At 39.6% G+C, this 22243-nt stretch overlaps 1 protein-coding gene across 1 annotated transcript in view; it reads left to right on the top strand.

Moving 5' to 3' along the window:
• LOC134572305 (cytochrome P450 2G1-like) overlaps window positions 1–22243 on the top strand; it is a 131828-nt gene that overhangs the window by 48131 nt on the left and 61454 nt on the right. The window contains exons 6-7 of the mRNA XM_063431188.1: window positions 2223–2364; window positions 3053–3611. Coding sequence (XP_063287258.1) covers window positions 2223–2364; window positions 3053–3252 — 342 coding nt within the window. The 3' untranslated portion in view covers window positions 3253–3611. The remainder of the gene's footprint in view (window positions 1–2222; window positions 2365–3052; window positions 3612–22243) is intronic.

Below are 22243 nucleotides of genomic sequence, written 5' to 3'. Positions count from 1 at the left end.
TTACATTGTTGCTAATGTGATGGTCTCAGTCTAATGAGTTTAATAGCTCTAATCAGCACCTCCTAAGTGTGTGTATTTCTTAACCAGCCAATTTTCTCCCGATATTTGTCCTTTTAATATGGTCTTTGTAATATGGTCTTTGTAATATGGTCTTTGTAATATGGTCTTTCTAATATGGTCTTTCTAATATGGTCTTTCTAATATGGTCTTTTTAATATGGTCTTTTTAATATGGTCTGTCTAAATTAATATTATCATAATATGTATGTTATATTCCATTTATTAAGTTTGATGTTCCCCAAAAGGTATGCTTAATTATTATTATTATAATATGAATGTTATTTTCATTCTGTTTAATTAGAGAAGAAGTGAAGATAAGTATTAAGTTTCCATCTAGGTCCTTTTGATGTTATTCTCCTGAGCCACAGGGATGTGTTACATTGCACTATTATATTTATATGTGATTTACACTTAGTGATAAAATGACATATATCGCATCCCTGCACTGTTTATGGCTTATTATAAGCTGATCATGTATTTTTGATTTCTATTCTTATTTATTTATGCCTAATACTTTTTATTTTTATTTTATTTTATGTTATATCTAAATTTAAATTTCTTTATTTCTTTATTTCATCTATGTATGTTTTTTTCCGCATTTGATTGAAATGTCTTATTTGCAAATTGCTATTTCTTTATTTCATCTATGTATGTTTTTTTCTGCATTTGATTGAAATGTCTGATTTGCAAATTGCCAATTACTGACTTGTAGGTTTGTAGATATATATACTGGTATTAAGCAAGGTACTGATATGCCTCTGATGAAATTGGGCAATACCCTTTGAAACGCGTAAGGCTACAATCCACATTGGAAAGGTTTGAGAACTAAGGCCTGTTTGGAGAAAGCATCTGTTGGCTATCTACTGTTTCTGCCTGACATCACCGAGATGGCTCACCTATCGATGTGAGGTCGGAGGTGGACTAACCAAGACTGCGGACGCCGTCCTCACCGGTTGCTGCAACACCCACTTGGTAGAAGACGAATATCATCCACAGCCATCCAGTATCATCAGTCAGGTTATTTAGCCAATTTTGCTTTCTTCTTTTTTGGAGCAGTTCTATAATATTTTATTCACCTATATTTAGATGATTTACCTTTTTTAATTAAATAAAATAACACTCTATTTTTCACCTACAAGTTTTTATCTTTTATTGGCATTACACGGATTATATACGGATCCTGTCACGACTTTAACACAATATATTTTTTATCTTTGATTGCTACAGCCACAATTATCACTCTCAGGCTGTCAGCCCAGATTTTTTTCGGTGAGAGACTAAGCATTTTGGCTGTTAGTCAGCAATACTAATTAGCCCTTATTTTATTTCCATTTACATTTTTATGTTTTGGTTTATTTACTGACATTTTGGATCTATTTTTTTGAATTATCACTAATTTTCTACTTTTGCACTCGATCTTTCTTGTATTGAAAGTATATAAATTCATAAATACCCCAGTTGATCTTGCTATTTCATCCAGCAGATCAAAGGTGGTTTATGATACACACTCTAAAAGACTGGTATATATTATTCATCCAATTTGGGACTTATATATTTATACTTGGACTATTTGCTGCTATGAAACATAATGCTGTGATTTTATACTGAGTATAACTTTGTCTGCCTGAGTACACACATTTGCATTTTAAGAATTTCCTCATTTTTAGAAATTAGAATTTTATTGTGTAACTATAAGGCATTCTCTTCTTTTTATTGTAAAAGCTCCTGGATAAATTGTATCTTTTCTACGTTAATCCTTGGGATTTGGTGAAACCCCACTCACTCCAGTTTTCGAGCTTCCACGTATTACTCTGTCTTGTTCCCTCTTATTTTCTGATAGCCATTACTTTTGTCTTTCAGTTTTGTTTATTTATTGTTTAAAATAGTGAACTGGAAGCATAGTGAACGTGGAACTTAATTTTTAATAATATTTATTTATAAGTTATAAAATTTCTACTTCAGGAGAATGCCAAATGCAGTGATGGAAAAATGCTGCCACTGTTCTGTTGAAATAAATGGCGGAAATATTAATAAGTCCGTTAAATTGCCAATCCATTTGCATATATTCAAAAATAATAGTTAGGGCACATGAGTGATGTGCCTTAAGATAGGAAATGGGCCAAGTAAATGCAATGTAGCAAACTCACTTTCTTATTCCTTTAGGGTACTGAGGTCTACCCCCTTCTCTACACTGTTCACCGGGATCCCACAAAATTTGCGGCCCCATTCAAATTCAACCCAAACCACTTCCTGGATGAGAACGGAAAATTTAAAAAGAATGACGCTTTCATGGCATTCTCTGCAGGTAGGGAAATTTTACATCATGCTGAATATAACATGTTACGGGGTTTTAGATAATGAGTGAAAGCTTTATATTAACAGTAATGTTTCATCTTAGTTCAGTTCATATAAGAGGGCATTTTAAGGCAGAGCGTGAATGTCTTTAGTCTGTTGATATCTGTGCATTTATTGACCTTGATTTTATAGAGACATTTTATACAACATAACCACCCCAGTCCAGTGTATTCTACAGGTTGCCTAGAGTCTCCACACACTGTGCGCTGGTTTAATGTCAAATCATTTATGAGCAGATTAACAAAACCCAGGGCTCTCCAAAGAATCTGGAGACTGCCCCTTACTAAACCACATTGACAATCAGAATAAACGCCTCTGTGCGAATAGTCAGTGATTGCTTGGTGAAAAGGCCTGTGTTTGTGGGAGAAATCTGTCCTATAAAAACTGTCCCCCCTCTTACCTTGGCCGTTCCATGGATATCCCACCCACCTCACCCCTTGTTTAATTTATTTATTCCATTTTTTTCCTTGGTGATCCGTCTTTTATTTACACGCCTACCTGTATGTCGGTTTTGGCACACCAGAACTGACTTATTACCACTTCTAACAGATACATACCGCTATCATGTTTCCGACCACAAATATATATATATATAACTACATTTTTGCTAGGTATAATGCTCTTTTGTCACTTTACAGGGAAGAGGATTTGCCCGGGAGAAAGTCTGGGTCGGATGGAATTGTTCCTGTTTTTTACAACCATTCTGCAAAACTTCAAGCTGACTTCAGAAACTCAATTTACTGACGCTGACCTCATTCCAAAGTTGCGCGGGTTTTTAAATGCCCCCATTCACTACAAGCTCTCATTTATTCAGCGTTCTTTTAAATTTACACCATAAGAATTAAGATATAAGAAAGTGCATAAACAGTTATAGTCTAAAAATTATTCTCAGATAATGACAAACATCCAAAATTTGTAAGTGGCTATGCACATAAGAGTTTCCCCGAGTTTCAATAACATTGAAAACCTAAAAATAAGGGTCAACACTTAGTGGATATGCCCCCAATATAAAAATATACAGGTTTATCACAGTAACAAACATTACTAATCACAATATAGAGTCCTTCAAGTGTTTATAAATACTTTTAAAAACAAAATATAAGACCCTGTTGTATGTATTTTCCAGTACGCTCTCTCTCCTCCAGTCTAAGCTGCACACAGAGGGGTGGAGAGAGAAGGAGCGTCTGATAGTCCTAGGTAAAGGAGTCTATGTGCACAGACGCACCGCAAGGGGGGAGATGAATTAAGTGTTTATTGTCTTTGGTTTGGTGAATACTCCACAGACATTTAGGACATTTCAATTTAACCATGATCACTTTACAGCCACAAACAGCCAATTATGAGGAACCCATAAGTGTACACACACTGAATACAGCATCGGACACTGGATAATACAAACCCCTTTCATTCACAATTTGGTCTTTTATGCTGTTTTTTAACGGTACTTATTAACACTTGAAGGACTCTGTTAATATTGTGATTGGTAATGTTTGTTACTGTAGTAACCCTGGTTATTTTGATATTGGGGGTATATCCACTAAGCACTGATGCTTATTTCTTGGTATCTCTCTGAGACTTCTCAGTTCTTTCTAAGCTGGAATGTATGATCCCTTATGGCAACATTTGCTGTCTCTGTGAGGTTTGGACGCCCAATGTCTCTAAAGAAGTCAATCATCACACTAGTATAAATATTTGATACAGAAATACATTGATGATCTGTTAAAGAATTAGCATTATTTGAATTCATGGAAGAGCCTTCTAGAAATATGGAGATGACTGATATTGTTGTAGCAGGATTAACCATAATCTAGCACCCAACAATCCCAGAGCCCTTCTCTTAATTTTGATGTTTCAGTTACTTAGTAAGTCTCTCATTTGGTACCCTCAATTATGGCATTCCCACGTAAGGATAACAAATGATGTAGCTATCTATTTAACAGCTTAAAGAACAATATTAAAGAAAAAAGCCATTTTATTAATGTTGATCCTCCCGGCAGCTGTTTAGTGGATAGTATTTGGTATCCGTATGTGGTCTGGCAAACAGTGTCCTAATTTGGTATCCTCTGGAATAATGGAAATAATGTCTTCTGAATTTCATTTCAATTCTGAAATTCTTCATCACTTTTGTTCCGAAATGACAATATCTGAATTTTGGACCACGAGAAATTTGTAGATAACGAACTGGAGCAAAACACGCTGAAACTATTTGTTGGACCGTTTACATGTCTCAAAATCATGATATAAAAAGGTATCTATAGCTTAAAGACACTTTACTTGGTCACTCAAAGAATAATTAAAATGCATTTAAGTGATTCTTTTTTCATTAGGGGGATATAGAGCTTTTATTACCATTTATTGCAGATATTCAATATGTTATATTACCTTTATTTTAATGCTATGCTGTCTTTCCTCACGATGCTCACATTTACTTAGATATATATTTATATATGTTGGGGCTATCTTAATGTGTTTATATAAAGTTTTATCTACAGATTTAATACTTTCTGCATAAATCTACACAATTTAGTGAAACCAACATTGATTATTTTTATTGAAATTTTATACTATGGAGTCTAAATAATTATAATTTATTTTCTCTTTATAGTTCATAATAATTGGTGTTATATAACCCAACATTTTATATATATATATATATATATATATATATACTCTTTTATAATTTGTTGTTTTCAAGATATCCAATTAAAATAAAGGACATATTTAGTAATATTTTATGTAATAGCTAAATAAGTGACACTTCCCTCATTGCCATTTTATTTTATTTATTTTTATATTATTTCTTCTTACGGTTCTCAATAACTGGGCCGCCTCCATTTTGTTCTCCTCTGCCCATGATGTCTGCGGTTTGCCTTCTGTGGGGTTCTTCTGACTGATGGATTGTGGGTAAACTAGCTTAGCAACTGGAATGGAATTTAGCTTACCGCCCACGGCCAAAGACCACGTACCCCATGACAAAAATAAGTTAATATGTCTTCTTAGGTATAGCTAAAAAAACTATGGGGAATTTAAAACAAAATAAACCAAAGAAAAATAGAGAAAACAGAATGATTAATTTAAAAAGCAAAACCTGCAAAGTGACAGAGCCGCTTTAGCAAACTTCATATTATATATATCATATTAACAAAAAAAGGCTTGGTATTTAAGGGATTAATATCATGCGCCAGTCTAAAAACATGACAACCACTGGAACATTTAATCATTTAATACAGTAGTCTGTACCCGGTTGGCTGTGGCAATTTCCCAGCGGTTCATTGCTTCAACTTGCCAGTTAATTGTAAGATGTTTGATTTAGGAATTTAATAATCCAGATTTTTATTCATGTTTTGTTCTCTATATAAGTAATCATCTTGAATTATTCATTGAGCTTAGCAATTGGCAATTATTAGGTGTTTTAATGAACACGAGGAGGAGGCTTATTATGAAAGTGTTACTGTGTGCTTATACCAAGATAAGTGTCTGTATGGAGACAGAAGGAGTGGTGACCCCTGCTTGCTACAATGTATAAACAATATGGGATGAACTGGAGTTACTGTTTGTTCTGACTATGTGCTCACTGTAGGGTAGGAAGAAGCATGATCTTGTGGTTACTGGATGTCTAGATAGTAACATCCATATGTTTTCAGGACACATTTAGGAGTTAACGTGTGTGAGGAAAGTGCTTATAACAAACATGAAAGAGTTAAGGTGATATTATAAGGAGCAGTTGAGACAATTTAAACAACGGTTATAATAAATATGAAATGACCAGGAACGTTGTAAGGTAAAGTCATGGCTTTCAAACTGGGAATCTGACCACCACTTCAGTACTTGACCCTGGGCAAGACCAAGGCCGTTTTAGCCGCGGGCGGCATTTTCCAGGGGGCTGCAAAAAAATTATAATCATAATGTTTGTATGATGAGTGTGTGTGTATGTCTGTTAGTGTGTGTGTCTGGCTGTGTGTGTGTGTGTGTGTTTGTCTGTTAGTGTGTGTGTGTATATGTCTGTTAGTGTGTGTGTATGTCTGTTAGTGTGTGTGTGTTTGTATGTCTGTTAGTGTGTGTGTATGTCTGTTAGTGTGTGTGTATGTCTGTGTCTGTTAGTGTGTGTGTGTGTCTCTTAGTGTGTGTGTGTCTGTTAGTGTGTGTTTGTGTGTGTGTGTCTGTTAGTGTGTGTGTGTCTGTTAGTGTGTGTGTGTCTGTTAGTGTGTGTGTATGTCTGTTAGTTGTGTGTGTATGTCTGTGTCTGTTAGTGTGTGTGTATGTCTGTTAGTCTGTGTGTCTGTTAGTGTGTGTGTATGTCTGTTAGTGTGTGTATGTCTGTTAGTGTGAGTGTGTTTGCCTGTGAGTGTGTGTGTGTGTCTGTTAGTGTGTGTGTGTGTATTTAGAATGTGGGGTGGAGGGAAGGGTTGGGTGTGGGTGGCGCGGGGGGAGGGTGGTGGGGGGCGCCTGAGTTTTGTCCTGCCTAGGGCAGCACAAAACCAGGATACACCACTGGGCAAGACACCTATCAATATTCATCTGCCTATCATTCTGAAACCATAGAGTGTACGTTTGTTTGAGCAGGGCATTTTTCACCTTTCAGATATCCTCTTTCTATGATTGTAAAGTACTGTGGAAATATATGTTAACGCTATACAAATGTTAAGAATAATAATTTGAGAACACTGAATAACAAATTGCTAAATTTAGTCAAAGATAGCCATTCTCTGCATTTCAGTGTCACTGCACTTTTGGCGTAAATTGGTGGGATTTATTGGATCTTCTGGTTAAATAGTTTGAAGTAGTATATTCCCAGCGATCTAATTCTACATTATAACTGACTACAGTGAAATTAATTAATTAACTAGACCATTTAGATTTTTTTTTTCTAGACAAAAGTTTTTTAACCCCTTAAGGACACATGACATGTCTGACACGTCATAATTCCATTTTATTCCAGAAGTTTGGTCCTTAAGGGGTTAAAAAGGTTACGGGTTTATGTGCAACTTCCTTGACATTAGTTTTGGTAGCAAAATCCCTCATTTGGACGTTACGTGACATAATCACCATGAGTCATCGCGGTGCTGCACTGTTACTCAATGAAGGAGATTATTCCTTTATCATGGTATAACTGGGAAATCCTTCGTATTCCTGCATTTTCCATTCTTCAAAACTCGTGAGCATACATTCCTAATAAGAAGGCTCTGTTTTGTAATGTGGGAGTCAATGGAGATGGAGAAGATGCTAAGGAGTATTGAGCATGGGCAGCATCCCAGACCTGGATGGAGTTAAGAATTGGAGGACAAGCAGTATTGTCAGAAATTTACCGAGGAAATTGCACAATTTTCAGACAGAAAAGCTGTGCTTGCAAACATACGAGTTGGAGAATGTTTGAACCTTTTGTGGTTCTATGTCGTAATATATCCGACAATATATTTCACCTCTTGCGGTCCTATGACGAATTTTCCCTGTAGAATATAGTCATTGTTCTAATTGTTCTTATCAATTATTTTAATTTTAATTTAATTTCTCTTTCAATAGTTGATTTTCTCTTTTGGCGCTACATCTTTTAAATGAGAAAATCCTTTTTTAATTAGAATTCTATTCTCAATTAAATACACGATTTCTGATAAACATTTTGAATTGTAATGCTTTGTTATTTCATGTGCATGTATGATTTATGGAAAATTAGTTCCACCATGTGGTCACATTTCTAACTGCACGTCCTACAATTCAAGACCTCAGTTATTTGGCCAACAATAATACTAAGCAAGGGAGTAAAATTCTAAAAGTTGAGCAATCACCATGGAAACAATTGAGGTCTCCTCCTGGTTCTATTGTTTTTGTATAGATATATCTTGCTGTCAGAACTGGGATTACATTGATGCTATTACAATAGACAATGAAGCCATGGGTGGAATGATGAAGATACTGGCTGCCATTTATTTTCTCGTTGGTATGTCCATGTGCATTGATAAAGGAATTAGCTCCACAACAAACCACTCACATCTACGTTACTTTGATGCATCCAACGTGTGTTCTTTCCTGGGCCTCTTTACTTATTATCTCTCTTTATGTAACCTGACTCCCTCTGAGGTTTAGTTATGTATTGGTCTAGGTATATTCTGCTGAAATGTCATATTCTTCAATATTATTTAACTTAGTGTGAACTATGGGGGGCACAGAGATCACGCACTGGATACTGGACTCTAAAGGTTCAATCATTTGTGAATGGTTTAACCCATAAAGTTAAAGGGACACTATAGTCACCAAACAACTTTAGCTTAATGAAGCAGTTTTAGTGTATAGATCATGCCCCTGCAGTCTCACTGCTCAATTATCTGCCATTAAAGAGAGGCATAACTCACAATGGGTGTATATAATGACTGTCAACCATTTGTTTTGTTACAATCTTGGTAGTTGTCACTCTAAAATGTAGAAACTGTATCCACTTCAATCCCTGCTACTAACTTAATTATGTAACTAAAGTAGGTTAAAGTGACAATTAAAATTATGTTCCCCATCTAAATAGTTCCAAATCACTGTAACATTTCTAAAGGAATCACACACTGACTGCAGTACTATCAGAGAGATTTGCCACAATGGAGATACCATGGGAAATTCCTCCATTAGATTTCTATCCACTTATCCTCAACAAAAAAGCCCTAAAGAGAGAAGAGTCCACCATAAACATAGGCGTGCGCACGGGGTGTGCCGGGTGTGCCTGGGCACACCCTAATCCCCGTGGCACGCCTATGTTTTGAGTCCTGCAGGAACAGCGTTCCTGCACTTTTATTTGAGCAGGAACGCTGTTCCTGCAGGCACTCAGCTCCCCCTTCCTCACCCTATGTTCCCCTTGTCATTGGGGGGGGGGGGGGGGCAGGTGGTGAAGGACCCCCACCCCCCGGTCAAGCGCCGGTCTCCACTCAGCCGCGGCGAGGGAGCTGTGTGCTCTCTGCTTCCTCTCGCCGCGCGCTGTTTGCTGATGCCGGAGCCGGAATATGACGTCATATTCCGGCTCCCAGCTACAGCAGACAGCCCGCGCGGTGAGAGGAAGCAGAGAGCACACCGCTCCCTCGCCGCGGCTGAGTGGAGACCGGCGCTTGACTGACCCACTGGACCCCAGGGACAAGTCCACCAGCACTCCAGGTAGGGAGGCTGGGTGGACATTTTTGAATTAAAAAAAAAATAATTTGTATGTATGTGTCTGTGAGTGATTGTGTCTGTGAATGTATGTGTGTGTGTGTGTCTGTGTGTATGTGTCAGTGAGTGTGTGTGTCTGTGTCTGTGAGTGATTGTGTCTGTGAATGTATGCGTGTGTGTCTGTGTGTATGTGTCTGTGAGTGAGTGTGTCTGTGAATGCATGTGTGTGTGTGTGTGTGTCTGTGTGTATGTGTCTGTGAGTGAGTGTTTGTGAATGTATGTATGTGTGTGTGTGTGTGTGTGTGTGTCTGTGAGTATGTGTGTCTGTAAGTGTGTCTGTGAATGTAGGTGTGTGTCTGAGAGTGTGTGTGTCTGAATGTGTGTGTGTGCACGCGTACATATGTGTGTCTGTGTATGTACGTGTGTATATATATATATATATATATATATATATATATATATATACACACACACACACACACGTGTATATTATTTTTATTGGGAGGTGGGAAAAGAGTTCCCACACTTTATTCCCCAGGACTTCACCGGAGATCTCCGGATCTCCCCTGTCGGCTCACGCAGAGTCGGCGCTATCTGAGTGCCGGCTCTGCTCTAAGCCTCCATGGGCTGGCGGGGAGATCAAAGATCTACCTCACCAGCCCACAGCAACATGGAGGGAGGCAGTAGAGGACCCGGGGAGCTCTAGACAGCAGCTCCGCCAGGTTCCTCTCACGAGATCTGAGCATTGCCACGGCAACACTCAGATCTCGCGAGAGTTAACTCTAGCCCCGCAGGCTAGAGTTCACTCTCCACTGGACCACCAGGGATGGCACATGGCAGCAAGGATCCCCCCTCCCTATATAAGGTAGGGAGGGGGGATATTTACTAATCTGCCCCCACCTCCACAATCCCTCCAAACATACAGCCCGCACGCTCACACACACAGTACACTAACCGCACCCTCACAAACACACAACACCCTCACACACAGCACACTAACAGCACCCTCACAAACACACACAAACAGCACCCTCACAAATACACGACACCCACACACATCACACAAATGGCACCATCACACGCACACATCACACAAACAGCACCCTCACACACACAGCACCCTCACACAGCACAGTAACAGGACCCTAACAAACACACACACACACACAAACACCCTCACCCACATAGCACACTACCAGCACCCTCACACAGCACACGAGCAGCACACACATACACAGCAGTGTATGTGTGTGTGTATATGTGTGTATGTATGTATGTATATATATATATATATATATATATAAATATATATATAAATATATACACATGCGCCGTGTGTTTGTGCTTTAGGGTGCACACCCTAATGCAATAGGCTGCGCACGCCTATGACCATAAATGTTAGAAGGTATTCATAATAAAAAAATTAGAGATAAAAAAATCGTAATATACGCAGCACTATTTTGAGGGGAGAGGATAAACTATACTGCACGCAATTGTAGCAAAGGGCAGTATCAAATTGACTACCAAAATTTACCCTCCCACCTTGCTGCTACGAGGCAGCCCCACTGCAAGTAAAGTTCTAATTGCTTCCTATATTAGCAATAATTGCATGCTATAGGCTCCATAGGATCCCCCAGTTTAAAAGCGCACACGCAAGTGGTGTCCAGTTGACGCGCGTTTCAGCGCTGGAATGCATCTTTTTCAAGATGAAACCCCCCAGGTATTTAAAGCAGTAAACCCCGCCCCTTGAGTGATGTCACATAGTCAATCCAATCGAAAGACGTCAACAGGGTTGGGTTAGACAAACAGAGGGAGGGCTGTATTCACACACAAGGCAAAAGAAGCCCGCTTCTAAACGGGAATGCGTCTGTCAGTCACTTAACCCTTACGGTTACGAACAGACATAATGGATTACATTAGTGCCACATTTCTTACCCCAGAGGTTGGAAAGGTGTTAATATTTACCTTTTAAATTTTCAGCCCATATGCATATTCAATAAATACTGTAAATAACCTGATTACTGGGAAATTTGGTTATCTCAGGAGGGAGCGAACATGGGCCAGCTGGCAAGTATGCAAGGACTAGACTAAATTATTTGTTAATACAGAGACTATGCTAGGGAACAGCCGACCCATGCACCTTCCCTGCTATCCTGTATCAGGTGTCTTTAGGATTTAAATTGAACCCCCCACCTCTCCTTTTTCTTTCAAATCTTGAATTTTTATATAGGGTTGACTTGTTTAGCAAAAAAAGTTAATTTTCAAAGTATGGTTTAACTGCAGGTTAATAGTGACACTTAGTGGTTGCTCACAAATACTGTTTGCTTTAACCTTTGGATGAAATGTTGCAAAGAAAATTGGATTCAAGTTAGATGATATCCCGATATAATGGTATTTGTCTAACCTACCTTGCTGCTACATAATTAAGTAATTGTTGCTCTTCTATTTTGAATACCCCTTGTAAGAAATCTTTTGAATCTAGAACACGAGTAAGCTGAGTACCACTTATAGACCCACTCATTATCCATAAGTTGTTCTAACTTAATGTTAATTTATATATTTTGAAATCTTTTTGAATTGTGATTAATTTTGATTAATTCTTGGCTTCACATGTATCAATTTACTGATTAAATGTGATTAATTAAATTCGGACCAAGTTTTGTCTATTTTTGGATAATCTAATGATATTTGGATATTCACATTAAATATTATACTAGTTTTAACCATTTGTGCAGTATTGCCACTATTCACTTTTTGTGTTATTCTTATTTCGTTTTTCTATGTCCAGTGGTTTTTCTGCATTTTAATTTAACATTCAAAGCAGACAAACTGTGGTTTAACTAGTATATATTTTACTAAAATTCAAATAAAATATATATTTTAAATTACTAAATTATCACCACATTTATTGAACCTTTAGACAATAAAAACAGGGAATACCACGGTGACACAATTGCCTAATAATATAATCGATCATTTTCTTTTACTTTTACACCGGTCTTCACGACGTGTTCCCCAACCGCACCCTGGAGGAGGTACAGCAGCGTTCTATATATTTTTTTTACATTCTTTATTTTGTTTGTGTGGCTATTAAACATGTAATTTGCACTGTCACAACAGCTGGTGCAAATAGATTTGCATTCACATGTAGTCACATGGCATCACAGACATTGCACCTTTTTTTATTTTGATAGAGAAATAAACAGGATTATATCGTAAGCTTCATAACAATATAAGGGAAACAGTAGCTTGGCTCACAGATTGGTATTACAGCTTTAGTTAAAGTAGGGATAAAGGTAATGCTAGAACATTGCTTTTTAAAACTGAACGGAGCACACTTAGCTTAGTACCTGACTGTACGTAATTTAGTGATTCATTTAGTAAAAGAAGGAAAACAAAACACAACTCAGACTCATCCTGCATGTTGAAACTAATAGAAGATAGTTGGGACAAATTAAAGACATATCAGTGAGATTCTCAACCGGCTGTACTGGCCTGTGTAAACATATGATAACAGCTAAGCTTGCACTGTGATATGTCTGGTTAAACGTGTAGGTAGCGACTCAGTAATAGTACTGAACAAGCTATGGCAGAGGTGGCTTTCTAATTAGGTGAATAAGGCAGCCGCTTAAGGCCTCGCGTTTGCTGGGGCCTCGCGGCCGCCTAAATCACTTTAGTGCAGACTGAACTGTCGGGTCCTCGGTCCGTGACCGAGGGCCTGACAGTGAGAGGGGGCCTGGCAGCTTGCCCAGTATGCGGTCGAGTGCGAGGTCCCTCCACATAGTCGGCCCATAGAGAGCCAAGCCTCAGATCTGCAGCTCTGCCGGGTGCAGAGCTGCAGATCATGTGATGTAGTACTCGCGAGCTCACAGAGCGTTGCCACTGGTTACCATGGCAACGCTCTGACCGGAGCTTGTGAGAACGAGGTCTGCAGCTCTGCGCACGGCAGAGTAATAACCTGGCAAAGAATTTTTAAATAGGAGTCTGGTAATTAAAAAAATGGCGCCAAAAAGAGTGGTTAGCCGATCAGAAAAAGACATATAAATCACATAACAAAACTATAAAAGATACATATAAATCAGGGTATAAGGGATACTGGGATTATAGATTGACTGGAAAAACGAGATTGTAGAAAAGGAAATATTACAGTATAGAGGATCACGTGATGAGGCAGTAATTTGCATCACAAGGGGTGGAGAATGGCCATCAGCCATGAGTTAGGGAGGCGGACCTTAAAGAGGATGTGCACGCTCAACTTGGGGGCATCAGCCGATCGCACATGCACGGTCGGCTGAAGGAAAGAGACTGGTGGGTGCCAGCGGCCATCTTATGGCTGGCGGAACTCACCAGATGTAAAGGGAGGAAAGAGCCAGCCAGCATACAGTGGCTGTGACTGGTAACATAAATAAATAGCAGCCGGCCGCATACTGAGCATGTGCATTTTGCATTTAATGCTCTATTAAATGTGAGTTCTCTACCTTTTCCTACCATATTTTATCTTGGATTTTAGACTTATTGCACTATTGGTTGCCTCTGTCTCTCTTTGTATTTCCACATATATATATACGAGCATCCTAGGATTCTCAGACACACCCTTTTCTCCTGGAGAGTTCATTTATCTACATTTTACCAAGTATCCCTGATTTTCTTCTGCTGATATAGTGAGACTTTATATTTGGGACTATTTGACGTTTATTGGCGCAGCCCTACCCCATTATTTGTGTATTGTTCTCCTTATTTGTTCAAGGGTTTGAGGGGTTCCCTTCATTAGGGTTGCTGCCTTATCACATATTGTCTGTTAATCAGCGAAGAACTACTGTTGTTTTATGTTTATACTTCTGTATACATGACTGCCAGGCTATGCAACCATACACGGCAATCGTGTTTAAACAATCAGCATTACTGCAAATTAATTGTTTGCAAATTATGCCATAACTACAGTCAGAGCACTCACAACAGAGCGACACACGGAGCCGCGACAATGCAAGCCTCTGAACAATGAATAAATGAATCCAGCGCTGCAAGCCTGCCTTTAACAATAACTACAGCTCATTATACACACACTATGCAACCTCTTTTTACTTTTTTACTCTGAGTTTTAGTGAGGGCCTCATGTTTGAGTTTCACTTAAGGCCTCACAAGGTTTAGAGCCACCACTGAGCTATGGTTTTAAAGTGAAGTTACCACTAGGCCTAGGCTATCTTACATGCTACTGCATGGTGAAACTTAGCAGGAACAGCTAGTTCATCAGCCACCATCTTCACGACAGTGGGGCATAGCGCTGGTGATACGCCTGACTCTTGGCCCAGCCTATCCCCTGGTTGGAGCCGGGTGCAGTCCAGATGGTGTTTGTGGGTGGTCACCCTAGAGCATCGGGCCCCAGGCATGGGCAAGGGCCAGTGTCTCATGTCTGCAGACTCTGGTGCGGTGAGGTGTCAAGTCTCTGCGCCCACTGGGGTAGGCGGTATAACCGGACAGTGATTGCTTGCGTTGGCAGAGTGTCTTCGGCCTTCTTGAGGGCTGTACTTCGCATGGTTCTCGGCTTAGGATGGCAGTTCATCTCTGGTTTGTGAGTAGTAGCTGGTTTGCCTGAGGGAGACATCCCCTTCCTCGACTCCACAGTGCTCCTTTCAGCTGTGGTAGGCATCTGTGGTGTCTGCCGCATGCAGGCCTGTAGTGTTGCCCAGAAGGTATTGAAGATTGATTGTTCGACATAGCTACATATTGGTTGCTGCTCTAGGCCGAGGACTTGTTTGTCTAGGGGAGAGGCCGTTGCCATATTGGGCAGTATGGGTTGCATCAATGTGCCTAGAGATTGGTTCCAGGGTAGTGTGCTTTTGACATTGAGTTCTCAGCTGGGACCGGGATGACCCCCACTGGTCCATGGCTCCATCTGCCGCAGAGTCTGCTAGGTTCCCGGCCCGTAAGGTACTTGAAAGCCCTGTTTGGTGTCCAATAGCCTCTCTGTACCCCCAATGGTCCATGTACCTCGATTTAGTTAGCTGTGGGCTAGTATTTCAAGAGTATTTCAAAGTTTGTAAGGAGAGCTCAGCTGTCATGCATCTGTTCACTAAGCGCCGGCCCTAGCAGCATTCTTTTAAAGGGACACTATAGTCACCTGAACAGCTTTAGCTTAATGAAGCAGTTTTGGTGTATAGAACATGCCCCTGCAGCCTCACTGCTCAATCCTCTGCCATTTAGGAGTTAAATATCTTTGTTGATGAACCCTAGTCACACCTGCATGTGACTTGCACAGCCTTCCATAAACACTTCCTGTAAAGAGAGCCCTATTTAGGCTTTCTTTATTGCAAGTTCTGTTTAATTAAGATTGTCTTATCCCCTGCTATGTTAATAGCTTGCTAGACCCTGCAAGAGCCTCCTGTATGTGATTAAAGTTCAATTTAGAGATTGATATACAATTATTTAAGGTAAATTACATCTGTTTGAAAGTCAAACCAGTTTTTTTTCCATGCAGGCTCTGTCAATCATAACCAGGGGAGGTGTGGCTAGGGTTGCATAAACAGAAACAAAGTGATTTAACTCCTAAATGACAGTGAATTGAGCAGTGAAATTGCAGGGGAATGATCTATACACTAAAACTGCTTTATTTAGCTAAAGTAATTTAGGTGACTATAGTGTTCCTTTAAGATCACAGAATTCTTTTTTTTGTATAATCTTTATTGAAATTGTTTTTTTACATACATTGTAAACAATAGATAAAGAGAAATTATTATTGTACATCACATCTTTTTTAGGACAATCTTTCATATATAATATAGCACAGGATCAATGTTAAAACAATGTTTCATTGTTTTTATCTTGGAGGTACAATATATACATATTCTTTGATAAATTCTCTTTTGAGTAAACCACATCATGTGCTAACTGAGAGATGGTAAAACCAAAGGGAAAAAAGAGGGAAAAAAAGGAGAAAAGAAAGGGAGGTATGTGGGTTGGAGACAAAAGAGGGAATGGAGATCCCCGGGGAATCTGCCCTAGCCAGAGGTAGTGTTTCGGTTTAGTTATTATAGTGTTCTTCCCATGTTTTCCAAATGTTGTGAAACTTCTTTCAGACCCTAAATCCATGTGTATCATCTCTTTATAAGATATTGTTGATTTGAGTGCACTAATGACTAAGGAAACGTGAGGATTCTCATCTGATTCCAATATATTTTTGGCTCCTGTAAGGACATGTAGAGACATAGACCTTTGTGCCTGCAACAGTGAGTTTGGCAGCATCTCTAGGAGGCATGCTTGGGGTAGGCGCGGTAAGGTAATTTTTTTTTTTTTAGCAGTTTCTGCAAAATGTCTTGAATATTTGAGCAGTATTTCTTTAATATCTCCAGAATATATGAAGCATAGAGCCCTCCTCAGCCTGGCATCTCCAACATTTGCTCGTTCTCATGGAATATATGTGGTGTAGTATTTTGGGCATTAGTGCCACAAAATAATACTTGTCTACTTCTTTCCCAGTGGGAGTTACACTTGGATACATTTCACATAAATGTGAAAGCTTTATTCCAGTGTTCTATTGGAAATGATTGCCATAGTTGTCAATATATTTTCACATTTCAGGCATAGGTGCTTCGGGGACCACAACAACTTTAGTATATGGAGTTAAATATGCTCTTTCTAGATTACATCTGTTGTTTGCAGTTGTAGTAACCAATGTTTGAACTAAGATAGATTCACCATGGTAAGCTGTGATATCTGGAAATCTGGAACTCTAATACCCAATTTTTTTTTTTCCAAATGTGGGCATTCAAAGAACATTGTAGGATAAATTTAGGTAGTTGAATTAGGAGGATGCAGAATAACTATAAGATCAGTGACAAAGATCGCTCATCTTGACGGAGTGAATATGACCAACTTGTGTTAAATCATGAATTGTCCAGTTTTTGAAAATGGTCTGTAGTTTAGTTATTAATTTGTCATTATTTTCTTGAATAAGGGAGACATAGTGTAATTTCAACTGAACTCCTAGGTAAGTCAGGTTTTTTCTTATCTCCAATCAAATGTGTAAAGTGTCTGGAGAGTCATAATCTCAGTGTGAGGTATGTTGAATGGAAGAACCTTAGTCTTGGCTATACTGTTTTTGCAGAATGATACTTTAACATAGTTGCTAAGGAGAGCAAGGACAACTAAAAGGGATTTGGTTGGGCTTGAGAGTGTGTCATCTGCAAAGAGGGAGATTAGTTGTTCTTCATATTTACAAAGAACTCCATCATTGGTCCTTTTTTATTTTATTTTTTACTAGAGGTTCTAATGCCATGATAAAAATGGAACCTATGGGACCTTTACTGGAGGCAGTCAGACAAGACAGGGGAATTGCTATGTTTTCCTTAGAAGAATAAAGTAGACACATATGCGGACGATATGATGTTCTTTAATTACAGACCCCTATATAGATATTTCGGAGTCTTGGCGGAGTATGGTGCAAACTTCAATTTGAAATTAAACACAGGTAAGTCAGAAGACCTTTCTCTGGGGGAAATGGCAGCTGCCCACTTGAGATCTCAATTTGCATTTACGCGGTGTATGCCACATTAAATACCTGGGTATTTGGCTTACTAGCAAGTTAGAGCAGTTGTATGGCGACAATTTCACCCATTTGATGTAGACCCTACAGATGGATCAGTTACAGTGGTTGTGCCTTTGTGTATCTTGGTTTGGCAGACTTAAGTCCATCAAGATGAACCTTCTCCCCCAACTGCTGTATCTCTTTCAGGCAATCCCGACAGGTATCCCAAATGCATTCTTCAAATCTCTAGACGCAGCCATATCTAAGTTAATTTGGAAGTTGGGTGCTTCTAGAATCAAACAGGTGCAGTTGACTTTACCGAAGCACTTAGGTGGGGTTGGTTTTTCCTCAGTTAAAACTTACTTCAGAGCAACTCAATCCTATTTGAGTAGTGTATTGGCATGCACACGTTTTGGACAGGTTATAGATAGGATTGGAGAGAGCCCAGATGGGGGGGGGGGGGGGTGACTCCCAACAGTGGTATGGCTGGATAACCCACTCAGAGACAATCTGATTTCAAGCAATCCTTTCACATAAGTAACTCTGAGGAATTGGTTTGGCCAAAAATGCATCTTGCACTACTCAGAGGTAGCGTATGGTCTCTCTTCAAGAGATATTCAGGGTAAAATACTTAAAGACTTACTTGTGACAATTGTGCATGCATTCAAATCCTCTGACACTGCCCCCTGACTTAATCTCAGATTAATCTCCATTGGGACTTGACGGGTTTCTGTATTTTCAGGTTCAGGCATATTACGCTTCCCAGAGAGGAAAGTACCCTATTTATAGGGACCAAACACCATTTGAGGATCTTTGTACAGCTTGGGAACACTTACTTAGGGGCTCACTACTCAACAGAGCCCATGAACCACACTGCTCATTGGTTTTGCACCCCTCCCTGTCACAGGTGCCTCATCTCAGGACCCTATTTAGCCTTGTACTGCAGAGAACTCTAGATGGAATGATTTCCCCAAGTGAGTAGCTCATTTAGTAGACAGTTGGTTGTTAGAGTAGGACCTGCCAAAGATGGGGTACAGTGACGTTGTGGCAGGCTTATGCAATGTATGATCATATAATGTAACTAAACCCCCATAATGTTTTGCCTAGATTAGGTGTTTTTAATAAAACAAGCAAAATCTGTCAGCAACAAAGTAGCTGTTTAGTAGATTTTCATTTTTACTGTACTTATTGGCCCCCAGCAGCACCCCATTTAAGCATGCTCATGTGAATGCAGCCAGCCCCTTGCTTTCCCATAGACTATCATCAATTACATCACAGAAAATTCTTGTCAGGCGGTCCATTTACCTTTTATGTATAATGGGTTAACTGTATTTTGTGATGCGTTTGACGTCATCTTGGTTATCTTTATGGTTACTATTCGTCAAATAAGCTGTCATCTTCAAAGCGTTTTCTTTGGTTTCATCCAGACTTAGTGTCTGCATTTTCGCCATTAAATTAGATTCTTGACACATTCCTAAACTTTTCTTAACCTCTCTATACAATGGAACTTTGTAAGATTATGTTTTTTTTTTTTTTAAAGTAAAATTAATTATCTGTCATTCTGTGTCTGGTGTTCTTCTGTGAAACTGTGTAGCACATAGCAATGTGATTTATACATGTCTATTCCACTAATGTTAGTAAATAATATTACAATACTTCATTGATATTATATCCATGAATATTCTATATTATTAACTTAGTACTATTTATATATGATTAATATACTTACAGTTAGTTATATGTGGATAGTGTATGTATATATATATATTTGTCTCTGTGTTGTTGCTTTCAACCCCCCGCCCCATGCTGCAGACATCATGTCTTATCTCATGTCTTAGCTCTAATGTTTACATAAGTCGCATTCCTTAGCTCAGGTTTGAATGAATAGAGTTACAGAGAAGTAAAAATGGGTCTGTCTTTTCATTGTAATACAAAATGGAGTCACCTCTGTTCTGATGGTGGCTTACAGTATACATTTTTAATTTCTGTCAACACAAAATGTCTGCTATATACGGACACTACCACTAACCCTAACCCTACCACTAAACCTACCCCTAACCCTCTCAGATGTCCCACCTTAAATCTGCTGAAGCCACTCCCCCAGCTTGGGAGTCACATCCCTGAGTGTTCCTATCAAAACTGGGACTACTACTGACTTTACTTTCCACATCCTTTCTAGTACTTTTTTCAGTCCTTGGTATTTCTCCATATTCTCATGTTCCTTCTTCCTGATGTTATAGTCACTGGGTATTACCAAATCCACCATGACTGCAGTCTTCCATTCCTTGTCTACCAACACAGTGTTGGATTGGTTGGCCAGCACTTGCTTTCTGTGTATGCTGTTCCTGCTAACATCTTACTTCCGGCTTCTAGGTGCTGGACTGTCTCAGAGGCCTCTTTGCATAGTTTGCACCTTGGGACTTTCCTGGTGTGGTAGACTCCAGCTTCGATTGGTTCGGGGCTGACTGCCTGTTCCTGTGCTGCAAGGATTTGTGCCTCAGTGTTGCCTTTTCCAACCACTGGTAGGATTTTGTCATGTGAGCCGCATCCACTAGCTGCTGGTGGTACAGCCCATGGAGAGGTTTGTCTTGCCAAGGAACTGTGGCCTTGACACTCATCAGGCCTCAACCTCCAGGTGTACAGTCTCTGGGTACTGGATTTAAGGTGGAATACTCAATTCATATTGAGTAGCTTTCTGGTCTTGACATCCATGGTGACCAGTTCTTTTCTTGGCCAGCTTATTATTCCAGCATATGTCTTGATGGCTTGGATCTTGTTCTTGTCTGACTCTTTCGAGGTACTTGGATGTGCTATCCTCCTTGCCTCTTCCTCATGGTTGCCATGTGTTTGTGTACTTGTAGCTGTTCTCTACATCTTCTATTTGGCCTTCAACTCCTTCTGTCCTGATCATCTTCCCTCTTTTTCTATCATCCGCCTGCACTTCTCTAGTCCGAATGACAGTCCTATGTCTTTGCTGTATATCCTAGTTAGGTGGATAATTAAGTCAATGGCCCGCTCATTCTTGGCATACAGCTTGATGTCATCCATTTAGAGTAGGTGGCTGATAGTAGCTCCACTCTTGATCCTGTATCCGTATCCACTCTTCATGATGACCTGGCTGATGGGGTTGAGGCCTATGCAGAACATCATTGGGGATAGAACATTACCTTGGTATATGCCACATTTGATGTTTGAGTTATTGTCCTGGAATTGGCTTCTAGAGTTGTTTTCCACTTCCCTATCAAGTTCTTGATGAAGGCTCTTATTGTCTTGCTGACCTTGTAAAGAGCCAAGCATTCCAGTATCTATGTGTGTGGCATTGTGTCATAGGCTCATATATTGACTCATATGCCCTTGGCTCATATGACTCATATGCTCTTGGAGACTACGATGCCTGACAGGAGTTTACATGTTGTTCTCTTGTGAGGGTCCTTCATGATCAGTATTGTTCTGCCTTATGTTAGCCAGTCCGGGTGGAAGCCTATTGCTAGTAGCTGGTTCATATGTGCTGCTAGGCGTTCATGCAGTGCTGTTAACTTCTTTATCCAGTAGTTGTGGATCATGTCAGGTCCTGGGGCTGACCAACTCTTCATGTGTGCTACTCTTTGTTGGATATCTTCGACTTTGATGATGACTGTTCTGGCATCATGCAGTGGTCTGCTTTCAGGTCCAGTAGCCACTGGGCCTCACTGTTATGAGATGCTTCTTTCTCCCAGATATTCTTCCAGTACTGTTCAGTCTCAGCTCTGGGTGGGTCTTGCGAGGAGATGTGGTGGTTACCCTGAAGCTGTGCATGCACCTTGGATGGTTCTTTGGTAAAGAGGGCATTGATTCTCTTAGCCTCTGTATTTGCTCAGTCTGGTTGACAGTGCTGTCAGTCTTTGCTTAGCGGTTTTCAGCGCCTACGGTATGGGCATGTCCTTGTACTTCTGCAGCAGCCAGGATCTATCTTTGATCTTTCTACCTCAGTTAAGTTTATCCAGCTTACAAACCTCATTCTGTGTTGTTTTTATCTTGGCTTCCAGTTGTAGTCTCCATGGTGGGCATTGCTTTGTCAATGGGACCTGCCACAAATGGGGTACAAGTGGCAGACTTATACAATATATTATCATATATTGTAATTAAATCCACATTATCTTAGTCTTAGCCAGATTTATAAAAAGAAACAAACAAAAAAAACATAACA

This window comes from Pelobates fuscus, chromosome 9 (genome assembly GCF_036172605.1).
Source record: "Pelobates fuscus isolate aPelFus1 chromosome 9, aPelFus1.pri, whole genome shotgun sequence".
NCBI classification, from domain to species: domain Eukaryota; kingdom Metazoa; phylum Chordata; class Amphibia; order Anura; family Pelobatidae; genus Pelobates; species Pelobates fuscus.
Note: the sequence above shows the minus strand (reverse complement) of the source record. Positions and strands in the feature narration are given on the sequence as shown.